Source organism: Macaca nemestrina, chromosome 16 (assembly GCF_043159975.1).
Source record: "Macaca nemestrina isolate mMacNem1 chromosome 16, mMacNem.hap1, whole genome shotgun sequence".
NCBI lineage: Eukaryota > Metazoa > Chordata > Mammalia > Primates > Cercopithecidae > Macaca > Macaca nemestrina.
Genome location: NC_092140.1, coordinates 66,773,942 through 66,801,086, shown reverse-complemented (window position 1 = coordinate 66,801,086; position 27,145 = coordinate 66,773,942). Strand labels below are relative to the sequence as shown.

At 33.7% G+C, this 27,145-nt stretch overlaps 1 protein-coding gene across 8 annotated transcripts in view; it reads right to left on the bottom strand.

The window, feature by feature from the left end:
- LOC105485577 (diaphanous related formin 3) overlaps positions 1-27,145 on the bottom strand; it is a 498,294-nt gene that overhangs the window by 153,694 nt on the left and 317,455 nt on the right. For all 8 annotated transcript variants that reach the window (XR_011614754.1, XM_071081265.1, XM_071081266.1 and 5 more), the window contains 2 exons: positions 20,757-20,880; positions 14,496-14,661 (listed from right to left, as the gene is read on the bottom strand). Coding sequence is in view for 7 of the 8 variants with exons in the window: in XM_071081265.1 (XP_070937366.1) it covers positions 14,496-14,661; positions 20,757-20,880 (290 nt within the window). In the remaining variant the exon portion in view is untranslated. The remainder of the gene's footprint in view (positions 1-14,495; positions 14,662-20,756; positions 20,881-27,145) is intronic.

Sequence of the window (27,145 nt, the reverse complement as noted above, 5' to 3'; positions counted from 1 at the left end):
CATTTCATTAAAATTTGGTAAAATGTATCTGAAAAACTTCTAGGCCAAGTATTTATTTTGAAGATTAAAAGTCATGAAAATAAAAATTAGTTATAGAACTATTCGTGCTTTCTATTTCTTTTAAAGTAATTTCAATAAGTTATTTTTTTCTAGGAACTTACCCATTTCATTCACCTTTTCCAATACTATCCTACAAATTTTTATAGAAAGCTCTTCTCTTTTTACTATTTTCTGTATCTTTAGTTACATTCCTTTTTACATTCTCAATATTATTTCTCTTCTCTTTTTCCTTGATTAATCTTTTTAGCAATATATCGAATTAACTTGTCTTTTCAGAATAACCTCATTTTTGCCTGTTAAGTTTATGTCACTTTTTCTTTCATTTAATCTTTCATATCCCTCCTTCTGTTTTCTCTAGGATCATATAAATCCTTTTTAAATTTCTAAAGTCAGATGCTTATATCTTTAAGTCTTTCTGATAAAAGCTTTTTTATTGACACATAATACATGTACATATTTTGGGGGTGCATATAATCTGATATATTTATATAATGTGCAAAGATCAAATCAGGGTAAATGGAACATCCATAACCTTAAATATTTATCTTTTCTTTATGTAGGAACATTTGACTTGTTCTCTTAAGCACATATGGTATAAATTTCTTTATACTACTTTTACTGCATCCAGCAAATTCTAAAGTGGGGTATTTTTAATATTGTTCAAGTATAATTGTTTTCCATAATTTCATCTTTGACATATGGCTTTTTAAATGTGTTTTTAGAATTTTCAAAATAGAGGTTTTAAAATTTCATCCTTTTAATTGTATTTCTAATTTCATGTCATTGTGGTCAATAAAAAAATAAAACTGACAACTGAAAAATGTATTGAGATTTATTTCATGGTCTCTAGTACATAACCAATTTTATAAAAGTTCAACTTGTACATGAAAAAATGTGTATTCTTTAATTATTGAGTTTGAATTCTATATACACTAATCAAATCAAGTCTGTTAATTGTTTAACCCTTGTCTTTAATTATATTTTTCTGCTTATCAGTTAAGTTAGAGAACTTTGTTGAAATTTCCTAACATAATCCTAAATCTGTCAACTTATCCATATAGTTTATTAATTTTTACAATGTCATTTTGGGGCTATGTTATTAAGCACATGCCATTTTTAAATTGTTGTATCTTTCAGGTGAATTAAGCTTTTTGTTGTCATGAAGTAATTAATGTCTTGAGTCAACTGTACCTATTAACATAGTTTCCCTCTTCCTTTTGATTAATATTTGCCTTATATTTCATTAACTGTCCTGTTACTTCAAACATTTCTATATCCATAGGTTACAGGGGGGTCTCTTATAAAGAGCATAAAACTAGATTTTATTTTTTATATGATATTACAGTCCTTTAAAAAAATTATTGTGATTTATAAAATGTTTGTTTCCATCTATTTGTCTAGCTTTAGCTATGCAATTACTTTTATTTTTCCTCATTTTTTTTTTTTTTGGTGTGTCTTTCTTAGTCTATTTCTCTCACTACAGTTTAGAATTTATACTTGATATTTCTATCCTTTCACTGGTTATCCTTGTATTTTTATTACACAAATTAGCAACTTAACTAGACCTAAAGTTAATTAATATCTATATCTCCCTTTCTCCCTTGAATAAACAAAACCCAAATTCTAAATCTCTCTCACTCAATTTATAAATTTATATAACATTGTTTTATTGTGTACTTTCTTTACATTTGTTTTCATAATAGCTATGGCTTCTTATCTCTCAAATCTTTTTCTTCTTTTTTTTTTTTTTTTTTTTTAAATTTGTTGCTTCTTAAAATACAACCTTTAAAGCAGAAGCTAGCAAACTACAATCCTTAGATTGACCATGTATTCTGTAAATAAAGTTTTACTGGTAAATAGCCACAGCTGTTTATTTACATATTGGGCATAGCTGCTTTTGCACTGTTACACGAGAGTTGCAACAGAGACTGTATTGCCTGCAAACCTGAAATATTTACTATCTGGCTACTTAAGAAAATGTTTGACAGTCTCTTAAAAAAAATCTTTTAACATAAAGATGTTGATGAAAAACACTCTTGTTTTTTGTTTATCTACAGACAGTAGATAATTCCACCTGTGCTCTATAAAGATCTTTTGCTGTATACCCTAAATTAGAAGAACATTTATGTTTGTGCATCACTTAAAGATCTCACTCTCCTTAGCCTTCCATTTTTGCAGAAAAGTAATCTGTATCTAATTGTTGTTGCGTTGGGGGTCATATCTTTTCTCTCTGGCTGCAAATCTTTTTGACTTTAGTGTTCTGCAGCTTCATTATTTATTTGAAGTGAGTCTCATTTTATTTATCTGGCTTGGTATAAGTTGTATTTCCTATTCTATGGATTCCTGATCTGGAAAATTCTTAGCCACCATTTTGAATATTGTCTTTCATTCTTTTTGAGTCTATTCTTCTGAGACTTTAATTATACAAGTGGTAGGCCTTCTCATCCTGTTCCCCATGTTTCTTAAGAAGTATTTTACACTTCTAATTATACCGTCTCCCTGGTTTGCACTCTGGACAATTTATTCAGAGGTATTGTGCAATTCACCATTTCTATCCTTAAGTGAACATAACCTGCTCTTTAATCCACTGAATGTTTAATTTCAACCATCACACTTTCATTTCCATACATTCTATTTGTTTTTTTCAAAATTGTTCATTTTTAGTGTTCTCCTGTTGCTTTTTCTCTTTTTAAAACTTTAATGTTAAATTTCCTTAAATATTTCATATATTGATACTAAATATCTGGGGTCTTGGAGGCCTATATGTATTAACTTTTTCTGATCATTTCACCACACAATCCCTGGTTTCTTTGTATGTTTGGTGGTTACGACTGAGTGTTCTCACTTAATTGAACTTAATTTGTGAGACTCTTGAGGATCTAAATTGTAGGTCCTCTGGCACAGATTTGAATTTGCTTCTGTAAATAACCAAGGATCATTTCTAACCTGAATAACTTTAATTTGCTTTTGTCACAGGTTTATTGTAAACGTTTTATTCATTGTATTCACCAAGTTGTAGTCTTGTTTTTCATTTCCCAGGGCAAGCCTAGTTTTCCCCTTTGCTCACCTGTGCTTATTGTTCAGGTTTCAACTTCATTCTTTCTCTTTAACTACTTTTGCCTTGGAGATTTCCCTAATTTTCTCACAGGACAGCCACATTTTTAAAATAGTTTGTTGTATTTTGGTGGCATGGATTTTTAAGAGTCCCTAGTAAATTGTATTGTGATAAGCAAAGTCCTCAAAAGTATACTGTTTTATAGGGTTAACAACACAGAGATCTTATTTTTTTAAAATGTTCATATAATGCAGCAGCTCTTATTCACTATGTATTTTGGGGGATACTTTATACACGTGTGTTTCATGACCCAAAGGTTATAAACCAAAAAAAAAAAAAAAAAAAAGGTAATTGGACAGCCATATCATATGAGTCCTGAACAAGCACTCAAAAAAAAAGACTGTGGAACTGAAGATCAAGAATGTCTTCAAGAATACATTAAGTATGACATTTCGCCACTTTTAGAAGTTGTAAAAAAAAAATCGATCTGAGCTTATTGCTGCATATTATAAAGACAGTATAATTATAAGGGGGTAGAAATTGAAATTATATTGTTTGGTTTAAATAACCACCTAGCACTAAATAGCTGTGTGACTATGTCTCAGTTTCCTCTACTGTAACATGGACAAAATAGTACCTGCAATATAAGGATATTTTAAGAAATAAATGAGATAAAACATGTAAATAGCTTATATCATTGCTTCACACATAAATTTTAGCCTTATATAAATGTTAACAAGTATTATTTCTTTATAATAACATCAATAATTTTTTTATTATTACAATATCATTAATGAAATGCCTCAAACACATTTATCCAGCAACAATTCAAGAAAAAACATTTTCTGGCTTTTATCAATTATATATGCTTCCATCAAACATATGGGGGAGTGCCAATTTTCATAGTTCCTATGAGAATATGAATGCTTTCTATTCAGAGATGTTGGAATACGATGGTACATTGAGTTGATCAGGAGTAAAATGGTTGCATCCAATACAAGCTGTATCACTTGGCAGGGAAGCTATAGTGGCGAATTAAATATGGAAGGCAAGATGTAGTTCTCAACCTCAAGTCTAGCTATTATACCTCTAAAGATTTAATTTACATATATATGCACATTGTTTTTAATATTCTAAATCTAATGTTCATTATGATATTTCATTCTGGAAAATAAGAGTTAGCTCTCCTGTGTTTTCTCCACAAAAGTACTGCTTTCACTTGAAATTAGACATTCCTAAAAAATTAACTTAAAACACTGCCCAATAATACAATTAACATTTGTTTTATATTTTTCCCTAAAAGTACAATTTAAAATATCAATGTGTATTTTCCCCTCCTTCCGAAAAAAGCATCATAAACAGCCTATATTCCAAATATGCCTTTACTTGACAGGTATATCAGTCTAATTTTATGTTATAAAATAAAATTTTAATAAAACATGAAACATAAAAATGATAGCATTAAATACAAGTAGGCTGCCATAGATTCTGACTTTTTGATCGTACTTCATCTCTATTTGAGTCTTAGTCCATTTAAATAGATTCACCTATCCAGCTCAACATTTTTCAACATGATATCCTGTATATTTTTGTGGCACAGAAAACTAGGAGATTTAATTATTTGAAAAAAAAGTTGAAAAGCTTATGAATGTCTTCTTGTTCAGAGTTCTATTTCATTCAATATTAATGGATACTCAAGCTATACAAGTCAGGGATCTCTCTAGCACAGATTTCACTCAACTCGAAAATCTTTACTTTTTCCTAAGTATTCAACTACATGAGATTAGATTAGACAAACCTAACTTAAATCTCCATGTTTTCCAGGGGAGTGACTGTTAGGTACTATGAAAACAAGACTAATTTTCTCAAGGTAAACAAGCACATGCAGGTCTCACACATTCCCACTAAACACCTTGCTTAGGGTTATTTAACTTTAAGAAAAGGCAATGCTTCACCATACTTAATTACTACTTTCTAGGAACCCCTGATGACTTCAGCTTTAGGAATAAGTGGAAAATATTTTAATTTGGAAAAAAATCCTTAAAAATACATTTCTGTATTCTCATAAATATTCCTGTAGTGGAACGGGAAAAAAATTTAAAACATTAATACTAGTCACCAAAGTCTGTAAGAATATAGAAATTATGTGATCTACTTTTCAGTTTTCCATTAAAATTATTTTCTTTGGTAACTAAATGTAAAACTGTAAAAATTTTCCCAAAGTGCCAAAAACAAACAATAAATTATAGCTACTTTGTGGAAAATAAGTTTATTGTAATAATTACAAGGTAGATGTTTTAGAAAAAAATCTTTAATGACAGTAAAATTAATCAAAATAATTCTTCTAGTATTACCAAATCCAATTAAAAAACTGCTATCAATGAAAACAGGAGAACATGATATACTGTGCTCTGGCACAAACAATTCATCATCTTAACATTCAATATGCGTTGCTATTAGTTGAACTTTTATGACCGTGAAACTTATGAAAATGGGAAACTATCCTTTGAGGAACAAACTAGAATATCCCAAAGGATGTGCAGGTGCTGATTAGTAAACTGTCTCAGCTTAAGTTGCTATTTATTGTGAAATCGGTCTCAGGCAAAAACAACAAATTACTTATTAACCCATCAGGGATGTAACATTACTGGTCCTTCTTAACTTTGCTATGAGTTTCTTTGCAATTCCTTCCACACTTCTCAAAATTTTCAAGTAAATGAGATACTTCAACCTATTCACATTTCTTTAATAGATAAAGTATAAGATGTTTGTAATAAGGTTTTTCCCAGAGTATAATTTGATTTCCCATTGTGTGTTCTGTTCCCTTTTGTTCGGAAGTACTATACAATAAAAATATTATTTCTATCTCCCAATTACGAGGCTAAATACAAGCACAGCTAGCTATGCACAAGATGGCAGTCATAGTGTGCTTAAAGGTATGCTTGCTGATAAGGCAGCAGTTTTTTGAGTTGCTGCTAATCACCTATTCAAGACAAACATCCAACTAAAGTCCCACTAGTCTCAAATGAACTTAATTTATCTATTTATTTATTTTATTTTTATTTATTTTATTTTTTTTGAGACAAAGTCTCGCACTGTCGCCAGGCTAGAGTGCAGTGGTGCGATCTCGGCTCACTGCAATCTCTGCCTCCTGGGTTCAAGTGATTCCCCTGCCTCAGCCTCCCGAGTAGCTGGGATTACAGGCGCGCACCACCATGCCTGGCAAATTTTTTTGTGTGTATTTTAGTAGAGACGGGGTTTCACCATGTTGTCCAGGATGGTCTCTATCTCCTGACCTCATGATCCACGCACTTGGCCTCCCAAAGTGCTGGGATTATGGGCCTGAGCCACCATGCCTGGCCACATAAACCTAATTATGTTTAAAATATAACATAAAAAATAGCCTTAAGTTAACATGTATCCTCTCTATCTCTCCCTCTCCTCTTGTCTCTATGTGAGGGTGTATGAGAATAATCTAGAAAAGGCCACTGCATCTGATGTACAAAGAACATACCATTTTATTCAATTTTGTTTGTGGTATTCTAGGTTAATGTCACCTTTTTAATTACATGAGTTAATATATCTTATTATTATGTATTAGTTATTAAGTTGATTTCTTTTCCCTACACTATCAATCTATTTTTATTCTCACTACCGTGTTAGAATAATCTAGGCATTACCTTTTGCTACATTATTTCAGGGAACAAACAAAATACTTAAAATGTGGAAAAGAAATAAAAATTAGCAGTCACTTACTCATACAGAACCTGGCAGTCAAATCCAGTTATTATCCCATTTAGCAACGCATAGTAAGAATAAATCTTACCAAGAAAGAAAGAAAAGTAAGCCAATTAGTAAGGTCTGTTTTTATTGTGAAGAACTTAAAGATTAGGAGAACCTATCAGAATTAAATTATTTTTCAAAGTTGCAAACTCAAAATATTCAGCACCTGAAATTGATCTAATTCCTTAATAAACAGATACTAAAGGATAATAAGAAAAACAGTCTTATAGTTAGCATATTTATTTTGTTCTAGGTTTGGAGCATTATAGCTCCAAGTTTGATCTCAGAATAACAAAGGTGCTAATGAAGACATAAGTCTTATGTGAAAAGACTCCAAATACAATTTTCAAGTTGTAAGCCCACCAAATTAAGCAAGGATAGAAGATGCTTCCTATTATAATTGCACAAGCTGGCTCAACACTCAACCACAGGACTTGTACATGATTTTCCTTCCTCTAACACATATAATGAGTCAATCTACAAGATTTAGGAGCACACAGGAAACGCTTAGTGCTTTGACATTCCTTTTGATGATCTAGTTGGTCCACATAGTAGTCAGCACAAATGGCATTTAGAGTTGACAAGGATCAAATTTGTGTAATCTAAATGATTTGGCAAAATGAGTTTTGTTCTGGCTGTCCTCCTTATCAAAAACAATTTTACACTAAAAATATCCTCTGACTGGATGATTTCATTTTTGTTTGGCACTTCACTACTTTAGTCTGAGAATTCAGTAGAATAATAAATTATACTTGATCAACAGATGCAGCAAGATTAACTGAGTTATAATTGATTTTATATTTGTTCACAAGATAGATTTCAATTTTATAAACCAAAAATTGACTTAAAGTCGGCAAACAGCACGAATGACAAATTTTTACCTAAATGAAACATAACTTTAACAAAACTGTAGAAATACTCTAAAGCCAGAGCTATACATGCAAAATAGGTCGCTATTTATTTCACAGTATTCTATATGGGAGCATAAAAATAAAAAAGGATAAAATACAGTATTGATCCTGTTATAATGAGATTGAAAATGTAAAATTACTAGACTTCTATTATTTGTACATGGATAACTTGTTTTGAAGGTATATGTATGTTATGTGATTTGATCTTCAAAAAGTAACATCCCTAAGAGATGCATGCTGTTGTTATCAGAAAACTGAGGCTCAGTAAGGTTAAGTAATTTGCCTATACTCATATCACTAATAATCTACAGAGATGGGACTCAACTCCAAGGTGCTCTGATGCCAGGACTTGCATCTCAACCACTGCTGTATTCCCACTAGAACGGCAAACAGCAAAACATCACTATTAATAACAAATGAATTTGCTGAGGCCTATCATAGGCAGGTTTCATCAATCATGCAAGATTTGAAGAAAACAGGACTAACCATGTCTCTCTTTGATTGTCATCACAGGCAATTCAGATGGGAGTTATATATAGGAAATTAAGTTACGGGAGAAAGAGACTGGATTTTATGAACTAGAAAATAATAACTACAAAGTTTGGCACATATGTCTATACCCATATACAAAAAAAGAGAATACCAATATAATGCTTCTCCATTTATTGTATGCAAAAATGATCTTTTTTTAAGGCAGGGATTTTTTTTGTTGCCCTCTAAATCCTAAACTCAAAGTGGGGTTTCCAGATATTCAACGTCTTAGAAACTATGATTAAGAAAGGAGTGTAGTGGCCTTTTTCAGTACTTTAAAATCCCAACAGGAAATGTTCATGTGCTCAAAAATAAGTCACAGAAATAAAAAAAAGTATTCTCTATGAGAATAGGTGATACTGCAAACTCAGAGACTCCACATAATAGCTACATATGTCTAACTAAAACAGAAAAACGACACATTTTTAAGAAGTATAATTTGGTAGAAAAATTATTTTGAAATAGGTTACCTGTAAGGAGATCTGTAACAAAGGAGTGTGAAGAGGATGAAAGCATTAGGAAGAATTTCTTTAAGATGAGATGTTAAGCAAAACAAATAAGACATCAGATGAAATTTGCTTAAGTAGCTAAAAGCGTTATACCGTGCTAATAATTCTGGATAAAAAAAGAGAATAGTAAAAGAACTTTCAGTAAAGTTGGGTTAATGGATTAATTAGTACGGGATTCTACTCGTACTAATTAGGAGAAGCATCACCCGGATAACAGAGCATTAAGGAAGAGACCATGTAGTTTGGGGTATGTGAGAAAAAGCAATTAGATCAAAATCCTCTAATACGAATGGAAAGTGGGAACAGTACATACATTATGCTTCAAAGCCACAGTGACCAATGAAAGGCAGAAAAACTAGGTTTAAACTCCAAGGACAAACATGAACATGCTACAGCTGTTGGACAGATTAAGGAGGATGAGGTTGCTCACAAGATTCAACAAAAATTCCATGAGCTCAATTCATCCTGTAGAAGCATGATATCATTTGCTAATAACAAATAGATTGGTTAATAGCATGTAATGAATCTAAAACCAGTCACAAATAGAAAACAATGATTATTGCTATACAGCACTACATGAATAAATGTATGAACTTCACTTGGTATAAAGCTTGATGCCTGACACACTACCGATTTACTCAGCATATAGTATGAGGTCAGATATTTCCACCTAGTACCTCCAATCTGAACTTTTATCTTCACTCAAGTCTTACAGTAAATAAAAATCTATTACGGAAAGATGCTGACCCTCTACCCTTCACCTTATCCTTCATCCCAGGAACCTGGCTTTACATTAATAGTCCTCTAATTTTAAGAGAACACATTTCATGCTTTGAAATAGAAGCAGATCTGAAAACATTCTTCTATCATGAACCCATCAATGTAAATAGACAATTATTATACCCAAGGAGTATGAAAATAAAGTATGCCCCTGTGCTGATTCTCTCTAGTAAGTTATCAAAAACACTCTTAAAAATTACAACCTTGGCTTTTCTTGCAAACTCTCTGAGCAGCAATGTACCTGAAGCTGTTAAAGAACAGGCCTTGGAGTCAGGCAGGCTTCCATTCAGTCTTAGCCCTACCAAGTCTGAAGCTTCTCTGCAAAGACATGGAGCTTTTCCACCCTGCAGTTCTCTCACCTGTCACATTCTGGACCTCAAAAAACACTGTAAAGACGAGGTGAGACGCTTCATGCAAAGCACCGGACACTGGATCTAGTAAGAAGCAACTATTCAAACCATGGTAGTTGTTTTGGTTTTGTTCTGTTGATCATGGTAACAAACATAAAGCTAAACAAAATTACAATGCAAACTTACTCCCTATTTCTTGGGAAATTGATCAGTAGTTCGAAATAGAACCATTCCCAATGAGCATATTATCTATAGTAGACTGTTTAAAAAAATTAATTCCCAGTTGAGAATTCTTAAGTAGAAGAGGAGTGACTGAAACTGCTGTCAAAGTAAACAGCTGTTCCTCAGAGAAGCTACAAGATTTTGAAACTTTTCCCCCTTGGTCTACATGGCTTGAGGCAGCAGTCTGGAACAGATGTTCCTTCTTTAGCTATTGTAACAAGGCTCTCATAGAGCAAACAAAAAAATGAACCCAAAGGGCTGTATCTATACAAATTAGTCATAAGATCCCAGAAACACTGAGGAGAGACTGTATGAGTTAGTCAAATGTATAGCAGAAAGCTTTTAAACCCAGCCTTTAACTGCTTAAGTTTAAATCCCAAGACAATCTTAAATTATACATATTTTAGATCAATTATTCACAAACCAAATGATTTTTCCAAAAAATGGCCACTTTTTCTTTTTTTTTTTTTCTATTGGGAGAGGGGTTAGGTTTCAAGCTAGTTCTGTTTGACACAGCAATAGCAGTTATGCATTTTATAGATGTTAACACAGGTCAGCCATGTATAGTATAGACGCTGGAGTCAGACAGCCTGGGGAAGCATCTGAGCTCCTTGCCAGCTATGTAATGATGGACAAGTCAGGATCTCTCTCTACCTGTTTCCTCATCTGAAAAATGGGAATAATAACAGTACGCATACTACATCTGTTTGCTACCATAAGGATTAAATGAGTAAATATAGCTTCAAATGCATGGTTAGCTCTATATATGTTAGCTATTAAATCACCCATTGATCATCTGTTACTCAACAGATTTATCTATTATATGCCATGAATTGCACTAGAGATACAAAGATAAATATGACAGACAGATCTTACTAAAGGAAGAAATGTCTGAACAGAGATTAGAGGGATGGGTATGATAATTTAGCCAGGCAGAGTATGGAGAAAGTGCTCCAAGCATAGGAAACACTTAAGTACAGTGGCCTGAACTTGAGAGAAAACATTCCATGGAAAACTGCCAATGTGGGGAGTAGGTATGGAGTGAAGACAGTGGTTCCAACCCCCGATATGTAATACAAAAATAAGCCTTCACCTTATAATAAAACCTGCTCATTCATGACCAGAAGTATAACTAAATGCCAGAGGATAAACAATGGAAACATTTTAACAGTACTTTTTAAGAAGAAAATTTTTGCCTATGATTGTGGATTTCCAGAACAAGATCTTCAACAAATAAAACTCTACATCTTTCTTTAGCTACAGATCTAACATTTCCATACTGACTCACTCATATTAACCTGGTTTTCAAAGTTGAATAATACGGAATTAAAGAGCAACCCAAGAGCTCAGAAGACTCTGACAAAATGAGACATTTATTTGTCAGGAGTTTTTGCCAATATTACCACTCCAGACTTCAAAGAGATATATTTTGTTTAAAATTTAAGCAGTATAATCATATTTATCCCAAAAAAAGAAAGAAAAATAGAAGAGAATGAAGTACCTGTAGAAAATCTCACCACCTTGTTACAATCACTTCCTTTCCAGCCTTCATGCTTATTTATCTCCTAAATAAAATTTCTTCTATATACTATTGTTTAGATTTAATAATTTTTTATTAAATCTAGTGTTAACAATTTTAATTTAGTACAGTGTACACATGAATGTGTGTGTGGTAGTAGTGACTTTTAGGACCCATAAGAACTCTGAAACAAAGTATAGCTGTCACTCTGTTACCCACTTTTTGGAACCCTTTTCTCATTCAAACACTTTCTCTCTCTGCCCACTACTTGCCCACATGAAATGCAAAGTTACCCATAGAATGCCAAAACCCTCTAATCCTTTTAGATCTATGAACATCTATTAAATGCATGACTGCTATTGCTGTGTCAAACCGGACTAGCTTGAAACCTAACCCCTCTCCCAATAGAAAAAAAGAAAAAGTGGTCATTTTTTTGGAACAATAATTTGGTTTGTAAATAATCGATCTAAAATATGTATACTTTACATAGTTGGGATCTGGATTCAAATCCCAACTGGATCCCTTACAATCAATATGGCATTGATCTCATTAGGAAACCCTCCAAACGTCAGTGTTATAATTTGTGAAATGGAACATAAACTGTAGAATACAAGAGTCAGCGTGACATAATGTTTAAGAGTTAGGGCCCTTAAAGAAGGCTATAAAGAAGATTTTATGGGTTTAAATTCTAGTTCGACCATTTTATAACAGTACAACACTGAGCTGGATATGTTCCATCTCTGTGCCTCAGCTCCTTTATCTGCCATAGAAGAATTGTGTGGCTTGTCTGACATACTATATGTAAGGCATTTAGAAGAACACCTGGCTTATAGAAAATACTCAGAATAGAAGGATATTATTACTTCATATATCCATTTTATACTTGATGCACAATTGTGTCAGAGGTCCCCAAGACACCCTCATGTTTGATAATTTGCTGGAAAGGCTCATAGAACTCAGAAAAGCCATTATATTAACTATGATGGTTTATTACAAACACTATTAAAAGAAAAAATGTGCAAAGGGCAGACTTCAGGAGAAACCAGGTCCAAGTTTCCCATTGCCCTCTCTCAGTGGAGTCCAACAGACAATGCTTCATCTTCCCCAAAACAATATGTGACAATATGTACAAAGTATTGCAAACCTGGGAAGCCTCCGCGAGTCTTGGTGTCAAGGATTTTATTATTGAGAGTCAGTCACTTAAGCATAGACTGCCTGGAAGACTAATCTTAGCTATTCTATCTTCAGCTCAGTAAGAGGTCAAATGGAGACAGTGTGGCCCAAGGCCCCAGGTAAACAAAACAGGTGTTCACCATAAATCACATTGTTAGCATATCTATATAGGTTGGCCCAAGACCCCAGGTATATAAAATGCCCTTATCAGGCAGGATATTTCTAGGTCTCTTAGTAGCCAGTCAGGGGTCAGTGTTCTCTGGAATATGAAGGTTTTGAGCACCCCAAGCCTGCTGAATTAACCGTTTACTGCATAATTTATTGAGCAACTACCATGTGCCAGGACCTATGATAAACATTAACTATATATTATATCATTTAATACTTAAAACATTCTCATGGGGAAGGAATTCACATTACTTTTTTAAAACAAATGGGGAAACTGAAGGTCAAGGTTAAATAAGTCTTCATAGACACATAACTCGTATAAAATTCAAATCTAGCTCTCTCAGACAGCAAAGTCTTTACTAGTTCCACTAAGCCATATTGCTTCACAAAACATTGCAAAATTTAAAATAATATATTGCAAAGTATGTGACACATACAGGTATATCATAAATATATTTATTAACCAAATTCATTTCTGACAGTGAAAAATAATTTACAGATTGCTTTGAATTTGTGGAGAAAATAAATTAGAACTGTGACCAAATGTGTATTTCTTGTAAACTAGTTTTCCTTTAACATACTATTTTTATTAAAAGGTTATCTAATCCTAACTAAATAATTATAACCAAGTCCAACAACCTCAGCAATAAAGTTTTCCTGAGATTAAAAAGAACCAGTTCTTTAAATTCAACCTTCTTTTTCTTCACACCTCAAAACTTTTTAATCGCCACAAACAATTGCTAAAATACAGAAATGACTTACCCATCTATTAAGAATAACCATTTTTCACTGTAGAAATGTATCACCAGTTTCCCTAGGGAGGCAAAGATGCCTCCTCACTTTAATATATGTGTAGTTATTTTCTTCCCCCCATCTAATCAGCTAATATTTTTGAAAAGATATTTTTAATGCCTAAATGAAAGTATTCCACATCAAAGGCCTGATCTCCCTATTAAAGTATCGAAAGGAAGCCCTACGAATGTAAAACCTATTCAAAGGCAAATTGCATGTAGCTTATTGTACAATGCATTAAGAAAAGGAAAAAAAGCCTTATAAAAGCTGCATGGAATTTGGTAAAATTATATCACAAAAATACAAATTGATCTTAAGTATAAAGAAACAAATTCATAGCCAAAAACTTATTACAGAATTGCTCTGTAATCAGTCAGCAAGGGAGTCTTTATGAAGAACTTCAGAATTTGTCACTTTTTCAATCAAAATGTCTGATTACAGCTTAATGTTGGAAAGGTCAAAAGGAGAACAAACCGTACATTTTTCAATAGATTTTTAAATCTGAAATTTTATAGTTGACTTTCAAAATCAGAAAATATAGGTTTTCCTACAGCAACAAGAGTAGAACGACGTAATGAGATAATAAATAAGACAGTATAAATAAAAAAAACTTTTTAAAAAACAATTTTTTTTTTACCATACCATGAATGTGGTTCTGAAGTTATTCAGGTCAGTAAGAAAGTCTTCCACGGACACCTTCTTCACATCAATGGCATAGTATCCCATTATACTCTGGTATAACTTTTCCATGTTTTCGTGTAACTTCGAAACTGTCTCATATTGTTCTTTTGCACTGATAACAAATCTGTATACTATAGTTAAGGTATTCTGAAATTTACAAAGTAATGCTTTGGGGGGTGAGAACTCTGTAAATCCAATGCTTTAGTCTAATAGCCACCATTATTACATTTCCAAAATTCTAAAATTACTTCTAATAGTTTACCATTCTTAAAGTCAGTCTATACTGCATAGCAACAAAATCTTAAATTCAATTGCCAATTAACTTTGGGAAATCATTAGAAAAGATTTATGTATTTAATATTTCTCTTTAACATATTTAAAAATTTTTTCTTCCAACTTACCATAATAATATATAATATGCAGATCATACAATATGATTTAAAATTATAGTTCAGTAGTTGGCAGCTGAGTAATTGCAATGATACTGAAATCAACAGTACAAGCATTAAGCACAACAGTTAAATTGGACAACTTGGGATCAATTTCTAGCTCCTATACTTGGTGGTAGTGTGCCTGTGGGCAAGTGCCTTCATGTCTCTGTGCTTCAGTTTCCTCATCTGTAAAATGGGAATAATAATATCACCAACTGACAGGGCTACTGAGAGGACTCAATGAGTTAACACATGCAAAGTTCTCAGAAAAGTGGGCATTTAGTAGCACACAAAAATACTTGTTATTATTATCCCTCATTTATTTTAAACTTTAAGGTTCTAAAAGCAAACAAAATACAATTTTAAGAGTTAAACTGAAAACTTCTTCCATTATGTAAGCAAATTAGTGTTCTAACTTCTCTTAGAAAACTGGTATATAATTTCCTTTATGCATTAGATTATTAAAAATTATTATTACATACATAGGCACACACATATAGAAATGTTCTTCTCTCACTCATGACAATATAGTTCAAAACCCACTGAAATTAAGAAGATGAATTTGATGTGAATGTGACAGTCACTGATATTAGAAAACATTTTCTAAATAAACAATGAAATTTTCTTTCTTGTGTGGCAAACTGCTAATGCAGTCAGATATAATATGACTATACCACATCCAGAAAAAATGATTCTTTTAGAGAGAGCATCACTCATAATTGCCCATGGCTCCTTTAAATAGGGACATTTAAAGAAATGGAACATAGCTAAATTTGCAGAAGTCCTTTTATTAACTTTGACTAGCCATTAGCAAAATGTAAAACAAATAAAAACCAGTATTCAGGCAGGCCAAGAGAAAGAAGCTAAAAATGGGATTTTTATGTCTACAATTTATTTTGGCCCACAATTTCAAAAATATATGGTTCTTCTGGCCAGAACTTTCATCAGTAGAGGATGAAATAAGGAAATTGATGCAGGCCCTTTACTTTGAGAAAAATAATGAAAGACCAAGGAAAAAAGAGACAGCACTACTGCCAGGTAGGGAGTAAATGTAGACTAGCATATGACAGAATTCTAATTCTTCATGATCATCATCATCATCATCATCATCATCATCATCAAAAAGAAAACACAATGTAGTTAGCTGTCCTTGGGCAAACTGTTAAATTCCAACTTCTGTATTTGTCAAGAGCTTTGGAAAAATATGTGGGATACTCAACAAAATAAACATTTCATAAAATTCATTATAAAATATTAATATAAGCCCAATTACTTGATGTTTTGAGAAATCTATTTTGTTTTCCTTTACCAACACTGAGGCCAAATTCTCATGAATTTCTACTAGAATCACTGTAATCCTCCAATTTGAGAGGCAGATACAATAACCAAATCTGTGTTTACATGCATTGAAACACAAGCATTAAGTGTTGGCCAACTAAGACTTGGAATTCTTCTCCTGGTCTGCCAGTACTGCTCATCACCAAACCACCTACCACAAACATATCCTGCATTTATTCTTAGGTCATACTGCCATTATTAGGGTTCTGTCACCGAGGATGCCCACAACTTCCATTAACACACTTTTCAAGGATCAGCATCATTCAGTCCTATGTGTCTAATATATTTCATAGACTTTCTTAAGTACACAGGATCCAGCAAGCCATTCAGTAAGTGTTCACTGAGTTCCACTGTATTCTAGGCACCAGGAAAAATAGTAGCTAACAAGTCAGGCAAAGTCCCTGCTGTCATGAAACATTTTAGAGTATGGAGACAGATAATAAATAATGAATCAGATTTTCAACATAGTATAAGTATGATGTAGAAAAAAAATTGATATTACATAGAGTGACAGAGGTTAGGTAGTTAAAGTCTTGGCTAAGAAAGTCAGATTAACTAAAACAACAGAGGCTTGACTGTTAAAGAGCAGTGAGCCCTCCATTAGGCAGTACTCGCCTGCAAGTATAATACGACTTCAGAGAAAGAAAAGATTATTATAAATTTGGGGACTCCGAGAGAATTAAGAGCAGCACATTTAATGCTAGCTTTAAAAGTTGGCTAAGAAGGAATTAAGTGGAAGACAGGCAAGAAAGAAAGATCGGAAGAAAAAAAGGAGAAGAAAGGGAGAAGACTAATTCAAGAGAAGAAAAATCTGCTACAATAAATCACCCAATTGCCCCATTTCCCACTCTTACAACTGGACTGTGTATTACACAAGTTTACACTTCATCCATTCCAACCTTCTATTTTACTTCCTAGTCGCCACAGTTCAAAGTTCAACATACTAAATTCCTTTATTTGAAAAATGCTGTACATTATGCAGTGTAGAATATAGATATAAGTAAATCTTTCTCTCAATGAATTTACTGGGCTGGCTTTAGCATCCACCCAGTGATTTCAGAAGTTTCTAAAGCATTGCTATATAGAATAACACACACAAAAGTGTGAAAATAAAGTGGGATTTCAATGAACAAATTTAAAGAATATAACATGGAAAGGAGTCAAGTAACTTGTCACATAAGTTGTAATAAATACAGAAATATATAAATGTCTAGCAAAATAAGTTTTTCTGAAAGACACAGGAGAGGGAGTAGGAAGAAAATAGAAAGGCAAGTGCTCATGCAAGAAGAATTTCAAGTGCAATGCTCTAAATTCTATTTGTTATTCTCCTTAAAATAAGACATATCACAGAATTTAAAGATCATGAGAAAGGAACAAGCACTACATGACACAAATCCTGGCATATTGTTAATTTTCTCACCGATAAAAATTTAGTAAGTACATACACCTCACATACAATAGTTTGCATGTAACAATACTGATATACGCTGAATTTGGTTTCACATTTTTCAAGCAAGTAGTTACTGTGGAAATGGTCAACTCTAATTAAGGCTCTGACTAGACTTAGCAAGTGGGAGGTAATAATTATTACTAAAAAGTCAATGATATTTGAAATGATAGTGCATGCTTTTTAAAGGATGCACTAAATTCAACTTTTTAAATATTAAGCTGTATAGGTAAAGAGTGAGCATACATTGAAAGAATAAAAATACAATATACTATCATCAAATGCTATTAGTAAAATTTCACATTACAATAAAATTGTATCTCAATAATTTAAAACAATTCAATTAATTGATTTAACAGTTCACTAAATCATAATTGTTTAAGTACATACTTGTAAGATACATTGTTAACAATTTAAAAAATACACATATTCTTCCAGAATTGGTGAATGAACCAAACGTTTGATATGTACCTCGATTAACAAGCATTTAAATGAAAAACATGAACAAAGTTTAAGTGGTTAATAACAAACTTTAAGTATATTTTATTCATTGTGCACTTTAGATTCCAAATTCTTCAATTTTTTAACATCTAAGGAGCTCACAATTTGCCATTTTAATAAGATCTGTATAAATGCATTTAATATGCAAAATCTGACTTGTCAGTCCTAATTAAAGTAAACAAAGACTTCAATGAATGAATTTAATTACTTGAAAACTAGTATGTCTAACTAAGATGAAAAGCAAACGAGTGCAATCTAATCTCAGCAAAGAATATTTATGATTATAAGCTTTGTCAATAGCAAAGTGCACCAACTGTTCATATATCTGACTTCCAAGAGATACATGAATGCTAATCAGTTCATTAGAGGCTTCTAGGTTGTGATATTTAGCGACAGGATGTAGTAGCTTTCTTGTCCATGGAGTATAATTGTACTCAGAATGAAAAATTGTTTCCAACAAAGCATCATCCTTCCTGTTTCTGATTTCCTGCTGGTTGCTTTTTATGAGCCACATACCTTTCAAGAAGCCGACATCATTCAGTTTCTTGTGTCATATAAATACAAGTATAGATATGTCCTGAGATCGTCTGCTAAGCAAGATTCTACAACCTTTACTCTAAGCTCAGGAATTCATCTTGGTTCTATAAACCTGAGCTTCATAATTAGTGGACTCACAGTGTACTACCAGAAGCTACATGCAAGCAAAATCTTTTCTGAACTGCTTTATATCTATAGGGAACAATAATAAGTAGTTCAATTAACAGTACTTAGCTATTAACAAACTGTCACATATGAACATTTTAACATGATAAAATTAAGAAAAAAGCTAAGAATGATGAAACATATAACGGCAATAATATATTTATTTTAAAAAGCATACTTTGTCATATGAGAAGGTAGCACAAAAATTTTTTGAGGAATACAGATTTCACCTTTACTTAAAAAAAAAAAAAAAAAGCCTTCCTCAGTGTGGTGATAAAGGCAGCCTTCCTAATGAAATAAGAAACTGGATGGGTGGGAAGATACAAAAGGAAACAAACACATTAGCCTGAATTGATTGTTGCTGGAGCATATTTTTATGATATTTCCCGACAGAGACAGTGAAGGAAGCTAAAATTCAACTAGTTCACAATTAAGCTGAAAGCATATACAATAAAATCTATGACAAGCCAAATATTAATTTTGTGATTCACTAAATCTCAGGAGAGAAGAGGTAGAAAGAGGGAAACTAGTCATTTTATTTCAAGTACCTCAGTTTAAGATATTAGGAGTGTCTATTTATAAGAGCTCATTTTAGAAGTGAGTTATCTTTCACACAGAATTCATTTGTCCATATGGGATTTTAATAATGCATTGTAGTAATATTTTATTACAACACAAAAGATATCAGTCTGCAATTTCACAAAATGGTTTGCAAAGCAACTCAACATTAGTTTCAAGAAATAAAAAAGTTTATTACTTCAGTTACTCATTAGAGATTAAGCTACAAAGTTAGTGATAATAAATATAATTGAATACAAAGAAAACCTTAAACAGGACACAAGCCTCATGCTATTTATTTTGTGTGTGTGTGTGTGTGTGTGTGTGCGTGTATGAATATACACACATATATTTATCGATTTATTTAGGTTAGGAAAATATCAATACAAGTAGTGACTATAATAAACTCCATTTTGACTTTGTAAGAATATAGTATTTCTAAAGGAAATATTAAATTTTATGGAGCAAAAACTAATTTACAATACATGCCAATTCTTGAAGTTAAGCTGACTAGTTAAACTCGCTTATGAAGTCTTGTACCTGCTTCTTCAAACATTTCAAAGGTATCTAAACCACATCATGACTTTAGAGTCAAACTTCCTCAAACTAAGTTTTAATGTCTTTTCAATTCTTAATGAACATCAGAAGAAAATAAGGCACATGACAGGGAAAAGATGAGAGAACATACTATTATCCAAGCTGATAAAAAGGAAAAAAGAATAGAAATTAATGGGTATACATTTGTGGGCGGGCATGGTGGCTCATGCCTCTAATCCCAGCAGTTTGGGAGGCTGAGGTGGGCAGATCACTTGAGGTCAGGAGTTCGATACCAGTCTGGCCAATATGATGAAACCCTGTCGCTACTAAAAATACAAAAACATTAGCTGGGCGTGGTGGTGAGAGCCTGTACGCCCAGCTACTCAGGAGATTGAGGCAGGAGAATTGCTTGAACCTGGGAAGCAGAGGTTGCAGTGAGCCAAGATCATGCCACTGCACTCCAGCCTAGGTGACAGAGTGAGACTCCGTCTCAAAAAACAAACAAACAGACAGACAGACAGACATTTGTGTATTATTCATGATAGACAGACGCTTTGATAAATTTCCCTGCAAGAAGGCAAAGGTTAAATTTTCTGTAATTTGGCACTACAGAATGATCTCTGGATACACAAAGACACCTAAAATATTAAATAAACTGTATCTCCAGTTGACTAGTGACTTAAGTTATTTAGATATCAAAAGGATATGGACATCTTTGTCACAAACTTGTCATGCAAGTCCTCAGGAGGGGGAAAGGTTTCCAATTCCTTCTCAAGCTGTTGAAGCTGCCTTCCCATCTGCCTCAAATTCTTTTCCAGCATTTCTACAGAGACTAAAAGAGAGTATATTAAATGTCTTGAAGGGACAAAATTATAATATATAAAAGGTAAGACACCCTAGAAACAAAACATCCATGAAAAAAATTCATAATAATGTAAGAAAATTCATTATAAAATAGGAAAAATAAAATTCACTAATTTTTAACCTTTCAATTTAAAATCTAGTTATAAAAGAAATTCAATAAGACAGTCTTTAAAACATAAGACAAAATTTAAGAAGTGCTCACATACACAAATAACTACACTTAAGAAATAAGTTTTATTAGAATTCTTGACCATTGGAAATACTACAAAATCATCAGTCTATTCACAGACAAAAATAAAACATTTTTTAAAGTTCAACTGATTTAAATATAATTTTAACATTTTTCAAAATCATCTCTTGACAGGGAACAGTGAGTAGACGGGAAAGATGGGGAAAAATGCTTTCTATTGTCCAAGCTTATCGACAATGGGAAAGAAAAAGTAGCAGAGGCCATTTATAATGACAAATGTCAAGCTTTCTTTACTGATATCCTGAACACTTTATTATCTAATAATATTTTTCCTTCTTTGACTTAAAGTGGCTCTCACAGTACACATGAAGAAGAAATAGTAAACCAGGGCACTGTGTCACTAAGAGAATATACTGGTCACCCAGCAGAACAGACATTAAGGATCATTTCTGAAAATCTTTTCACAGTCAATTTTATATGACACTAGCAAAAAGATTTAGTAGTACAAAAAAAAAGATAGAGTGACCTAAACCAACTTTTAAACTATTTGTTTTAGTACAAACGAATTCTAGGTTAAAAAAAATCTATTGTTATTGATCATTGTGAACTATATAAAATGATGATTAAAGAATGAATATAGAAATTCAAGTAATCTGCCATTCTTAGGATTTGAATTAATCCTGAAGAATGGGTACAATTCACGTTTTATCTGTAAGGATAGGAATATCCTCTAAACGCCCAACAAAATGAAACTGAGTTTTTTTTTTTAATTTTAAGCTTGGTTCAAAAGAATAAAATAGTAAGGAGATATTAAAAATAATGTATAAGAATATGAAATGGTGTTTTATTTTTTTTTTAAACCTAATTGTACAGAAAATAACATTTGGTATTCTGACATTAACATCTTTTAATACAACCTAAATGTATTTTCTTATTTTTAAAAATTAGCGATCTAATTCTTAGATGCAATGTTTCAGGAGTTCAATGATTAAACTATTCTGAGAACCACATATAATACTTGGTTTGTGCTTGAAGAGTGATGGTACTTTAACGTTTTGCTCCCACCGTGATGAAGCTAGTGTGGATTTATACTCATGCATATTTTCTCAATAGGTTTTTTTGTTTGTTTTACTTCTCATGTATTCCCTTTCTGTGATTCTTTGAATTTACACAACAAATGCTATAATACACCCCATTATCTGAGTCATGTTCTCAATATTAAGAATCACAGATTCTTACCTTTTTAACTATTTAACTCATTTCCCCAATACCTTGCTGTACACTGCTTATAGTGGTAACACATATTTCCTATGTTATGCTCTTTCATTTTTATGTCTGCTTGTCAATTATCCACAACCAAGATTCTATTTGATTGCGCCAATGGTGTTTCATTTACTCTTCCCATTTGCAATTTTTTTTCTTTGCTTCTTTCAAAGTTCTCTATCAGCATTACAGAAGAGATTCCTTTTGCTCTCCTAGTCTATTTGATCTCTGCCTTAAAGTCTCATTAGCATTTCCTCTATCATTTTTCAAGAACTCTTACAGGTGGTTCAGTCACTTTTTATACTTCCAAAAACTCTGCAACTTCTGATTAAATAAAGGTTCAAAAGCAAGCTGGACATGGTGATGCATATCTGTAACCCCAGCACTTTAGGAGCTGAGTCAGGAGGATCAACTTGAAGCCAGGAGTTCAAGACCAGCCTGGACAGCAAAGTAAGACTCTGTCTCTCCAAAAATTAAAAAAAAAAAAAAAAAAAAATTAGCCAGGCATGGTGGCATGTGCCTGTAGTCCCAGCTAGTACGGAGGCTGAGGTGGGAAAATTTCTTGAGCCCAGAAGTTTGAAGCTACAGTGACCAGTGATGGCACCAATGCACTACAGCCTGAATGACAGAGCAAGACCCTGTCTCTTTTATTAAGTAAATTAATGCTCAGAAATGTTTATAAGCCATACATCCACTTTGTGCTATAAATTAGGTCCAAAAAAGTAGTGTATTAGTAGTATAATGGTAGTAGTAATTGTTATAATAGTAGCAGTGACAATAAAAACAACAGTAATGGTAATAACAACAGCTAAAATGTAGTAAGTGTTTACGTATGTCAGGTACTGTCTTAAGTGTTTTCTATTAATTAACTCATTCAAACCCACAAGAACATCATGAAGTAGGCATTATTATTATTCCTGTTTTACAGATGAGGAAACTGGAGATCAGTAGCTAAGTAAAAAGGTCAAACAACTAAAAATTGGTGAAGCTAGAATTTGAATTCAAGCAGTTTCATTCTAGACCTTATTTTTAACTACTGTGTTATATATAAATTACTATAGAAATCACCATTTTATTTTCATAACCCCCATCAGTAACATTTAAATAAACAGATATAATTTTCACATAATAAGGGGTTTCTTGTACATTCTTGCCCATTGCAATCACAAGCAATCCATATTCCCTTCCTAAACCCAGGGAATGTATGCCTAAGCATTCTGGATGGATGGGAGAGTGTGCAGTTATATATATAACTTTTTATATATGTATTTATTTTTAAGTAGTCTATATATTAAAGTAGTATCTCACCTTGAATAAAACCATGTACTTAAAATACTTAGTCTGCTTAACCAATTTTATTATGCACACATGTCAAATTAGCAAAAGATCTAGAGAACAGACCAATAGGTCTGAGGGACTCCCATATGAGAAAATGCACAGGGCAAATGTTGGGAGAGAACATAGATTGTTTGATTTTTTTTCTGACACCAAATACATTTTTCCAACACCAATCAATTGTCTAATTCTCCAATACCAACTGGGTGTCCTACAATTGGAGTTAGCGCCGACTCCATAAATTAAGGGCAAAATCCTTCAATTCCGATACTAAATACCCAGATTTAGTGTCAGGCTGTACAGGTAGAAGAGCTCACTCCCACAAAACTACCCTCATTTCAGATGCCAGTTGCCAGTCGAGAAGACCACTCTAGACTGACTCACTATAAATTTGGGGATTCCCAAAACTCCCTTCCTTGAAGTTCCACAATTCACTAGAATGACTCACAGAAATCAGGAAAGCACTATACTTACGATCATAGCTTTATTATAAACGATACAACTCATGAACAACCAAATGGAAGAGATGTACAGGACAAGGAATGGAGGGACGGGGGTGGTGGACAGTTTCATTGCCCTTCCAGCACATCCACTCTCCAAGCACATCCATGTGTTACCAACCCAGAAGCTCCCCTATCCTCTTTCAGAGTCCTTATTGAAGCCTCATTACAAAGGCACTATTGATTAAATCACTGGCATTTGTGATTGAGCTCAATCTTCAGCCCCTCTCGCACCCATACATTGGGTATAAGCCGATAGTTCTAACCCTTTAATCATATGTTTAGTACTTCTAGAGACCAGTCTTCATCCTGAAGCTATACCCCTACCTACCTTTAGTCACCACATTAACATACAAAAGACGCGTCACTCAGGAAATTCCAAAACTTCTAGGAGCTTTATGTCAGGAACCAGGGGGCAAAGACCAAATATTTACTTTTTATTGTACCATATGGATATACAAGTACATGTCTGGTCAGAGGGCTGAACTCCAGTGGGGAAGTGTAAGAGAAGCACATTTTTGGCTCATTCTTGGAGGTGCCTAACAGTCTGGGCTGCCCTCAGAGGAAGCCAGCTACTGGTAACTGAAGATAGAGCCACCCCAATGAGTGAGTGCTTCTCCACTAGGTGGGAGAGGGACTTACTTCACTGGATAAGAGGCTCGTGCCTTTTCCAATTCTGTGGTTGTCAGTGGGTCAGGAACTATGCTCTTTATGATTGGAAGCAACTTCTCCTGGGCTTGATTTCCACATTAGTGAAATGGGAAGGATCTCACTGCATATGTTTACCTCACAGACATTTCATAAAAGTTTGCATGTCATAATATAGGGTAAAATTTTTAAAAAGAATAGCTCTATGTTATTATTAGAACTAAATAAGACATGAAAATCTTAAAGATTGAAATAAGTGATATTAGAATCAAAGAAAAAGTAAAGTCATCATATCTTCAACATCATCATCACCAGACCAGGGACAGTCAGTCTAAGAAGAAGGATTGCTATTTTAAAGAGTAAAATAGTAGGAATGTTTGGGGGCATATTCAAATATTTCAGGTCAACATCATGAAAAACAAGCAAGCTATCTTCAAAAAGATAAAATAGTTCTTGAGGCTACTCTACAGATACAAATCTCACTAAGTCATTTCTTATGCTTCATCAGAAGTCTCTGATTATATTACTTGTACATTATGGTTAAGCGGATTTAAATGTAATTGACCAACCTCTCACTTGGTATTTAAATAAGGACCAACACACACTTGGAAGAAAGAAAGGAGTGTGAGAATTCTGGGCTAAGCAAATGTATGCCATCTGATGGGTAAAACTAAAGAGCATTTTAAGAATTCCCTGGGTGTATTTATAAGTGGGATCTGAATAACGGGAACACATGGACACAGGGAGGGGAACAACATACAGTGGAGCCTGTGGTGGTGGCAGGCAGGAGGAGGGAGAGCATCAGGAAAAATAATTAATGCATGGCATGCTTAACACCTAGGTAATGGGTTGATAGGGGCAGGAAACCACCATGGCACACGTTTACCTATGTAACAAACCTGCACATCCTACATATATACCCAAGAACTTAAAAAAAGAAAAGAAAAAAACTCTCTTGGTGTTTTTATTTGTTCAGCAATTATTCAATTTCTATAGACAATTCTTGTATGTATCTTCAAACATAATTTTATCCACATTTTTCACATGTGTCAAGTTCTTTGAGTCAGGAACTATATTTTATGTCTTAAAATTCTGAACTATATCAGGGAGTATTAAACTGTACACTCTCAAAGAAGTGTTAATTTACTGGTGTCTCTGTATGTGACCTATGTGTGAATTTTATCTTTCAATCTTCTCACCAAGAAATTAATCATATTTTTTGTATTCCTGTTCATTCTTTGGAAGAAAACTAGCAAAACAGAGCCATCATCAAACAGAGCTAGCTAGACAATTTTGACTTTGCATTTTCCTCAGTTAACATTCCACCAGATGACATCTCTCATCACTTCAGACATCATGTGTCTCTACCTCCAACCAGCTCCCTATCTGTAATCTCCACACCCCAGAAGGCAAAAGGACCATACATTCCATTTCTTGTGCTAGAAACCTGCTGGTCTTGACCCTTTCCTCTCTTGCAATTCTCAGATTCAAACAATCATGACACCTCAGGTATTTTACTTGACAAGCAGTACTTAATTTATTCCTGACTTAACACCTTTTTTTTTCTTTCCTCCTTCCTTCCTTCCTTCCTTCCTTCCTTCCTTCCTTCCTTCCTTCCTTCCTTCCTTCCTTCCTTCCTTCCTTCTCTCTCTCTCTCTCTCTCTCTCTCTCTCTCTCTCTCTTTCTTTCTTTCTTTCCTTTCGAGACGGAGTCTCACTCTGTTGCCCAGGCTGGAGTGCACTGGCGCGATCTTGGCTCACTGCAACCTCCGCCTCCCAGGTTCAAGAGATTCTCCTGCCTCAGCCTCTTGAGTAGCTGGGACCACAGGCGCCCGCCACCACGACCGGCTAATTTTTGTATTTTTAGTAGAGATGGGGTTTCACCATGTTAGTGAGGCTGGTCTGGAACTCCTGACCTCATGATCTGCCTCCCTCGGCCTCCCAAAGTGCTGGAATTACAGGAGTGAGCCACCTCACCTGGCCAACTTAACACTTTTAAAGTCATCGGGAACCCTTTTCTTTTTTTTTTTTTTTTTTTTTTTTTTTGAGACGGAGTCTCACTCTGTCGCCCGGGCTGGAGTACAGTGGCCGGATCTCAGCTCACTGCAAGCTCCGCCTCCCGGGTTTACGTCATTCTCCTGCCTCAGCCTCCCGAGTAGCTGGGACTATAGGCGCCCGCCACCTCGCCCGGCTAGTTTTTTTTTTGTATTTTTTTAGTAGAGACGGGGTTTCACTGTGTTAGCCAGGATGGTCTCGATCTCCTGGCCTCGTGATCCGCCCGTCTCGGCCTCCCAAAGT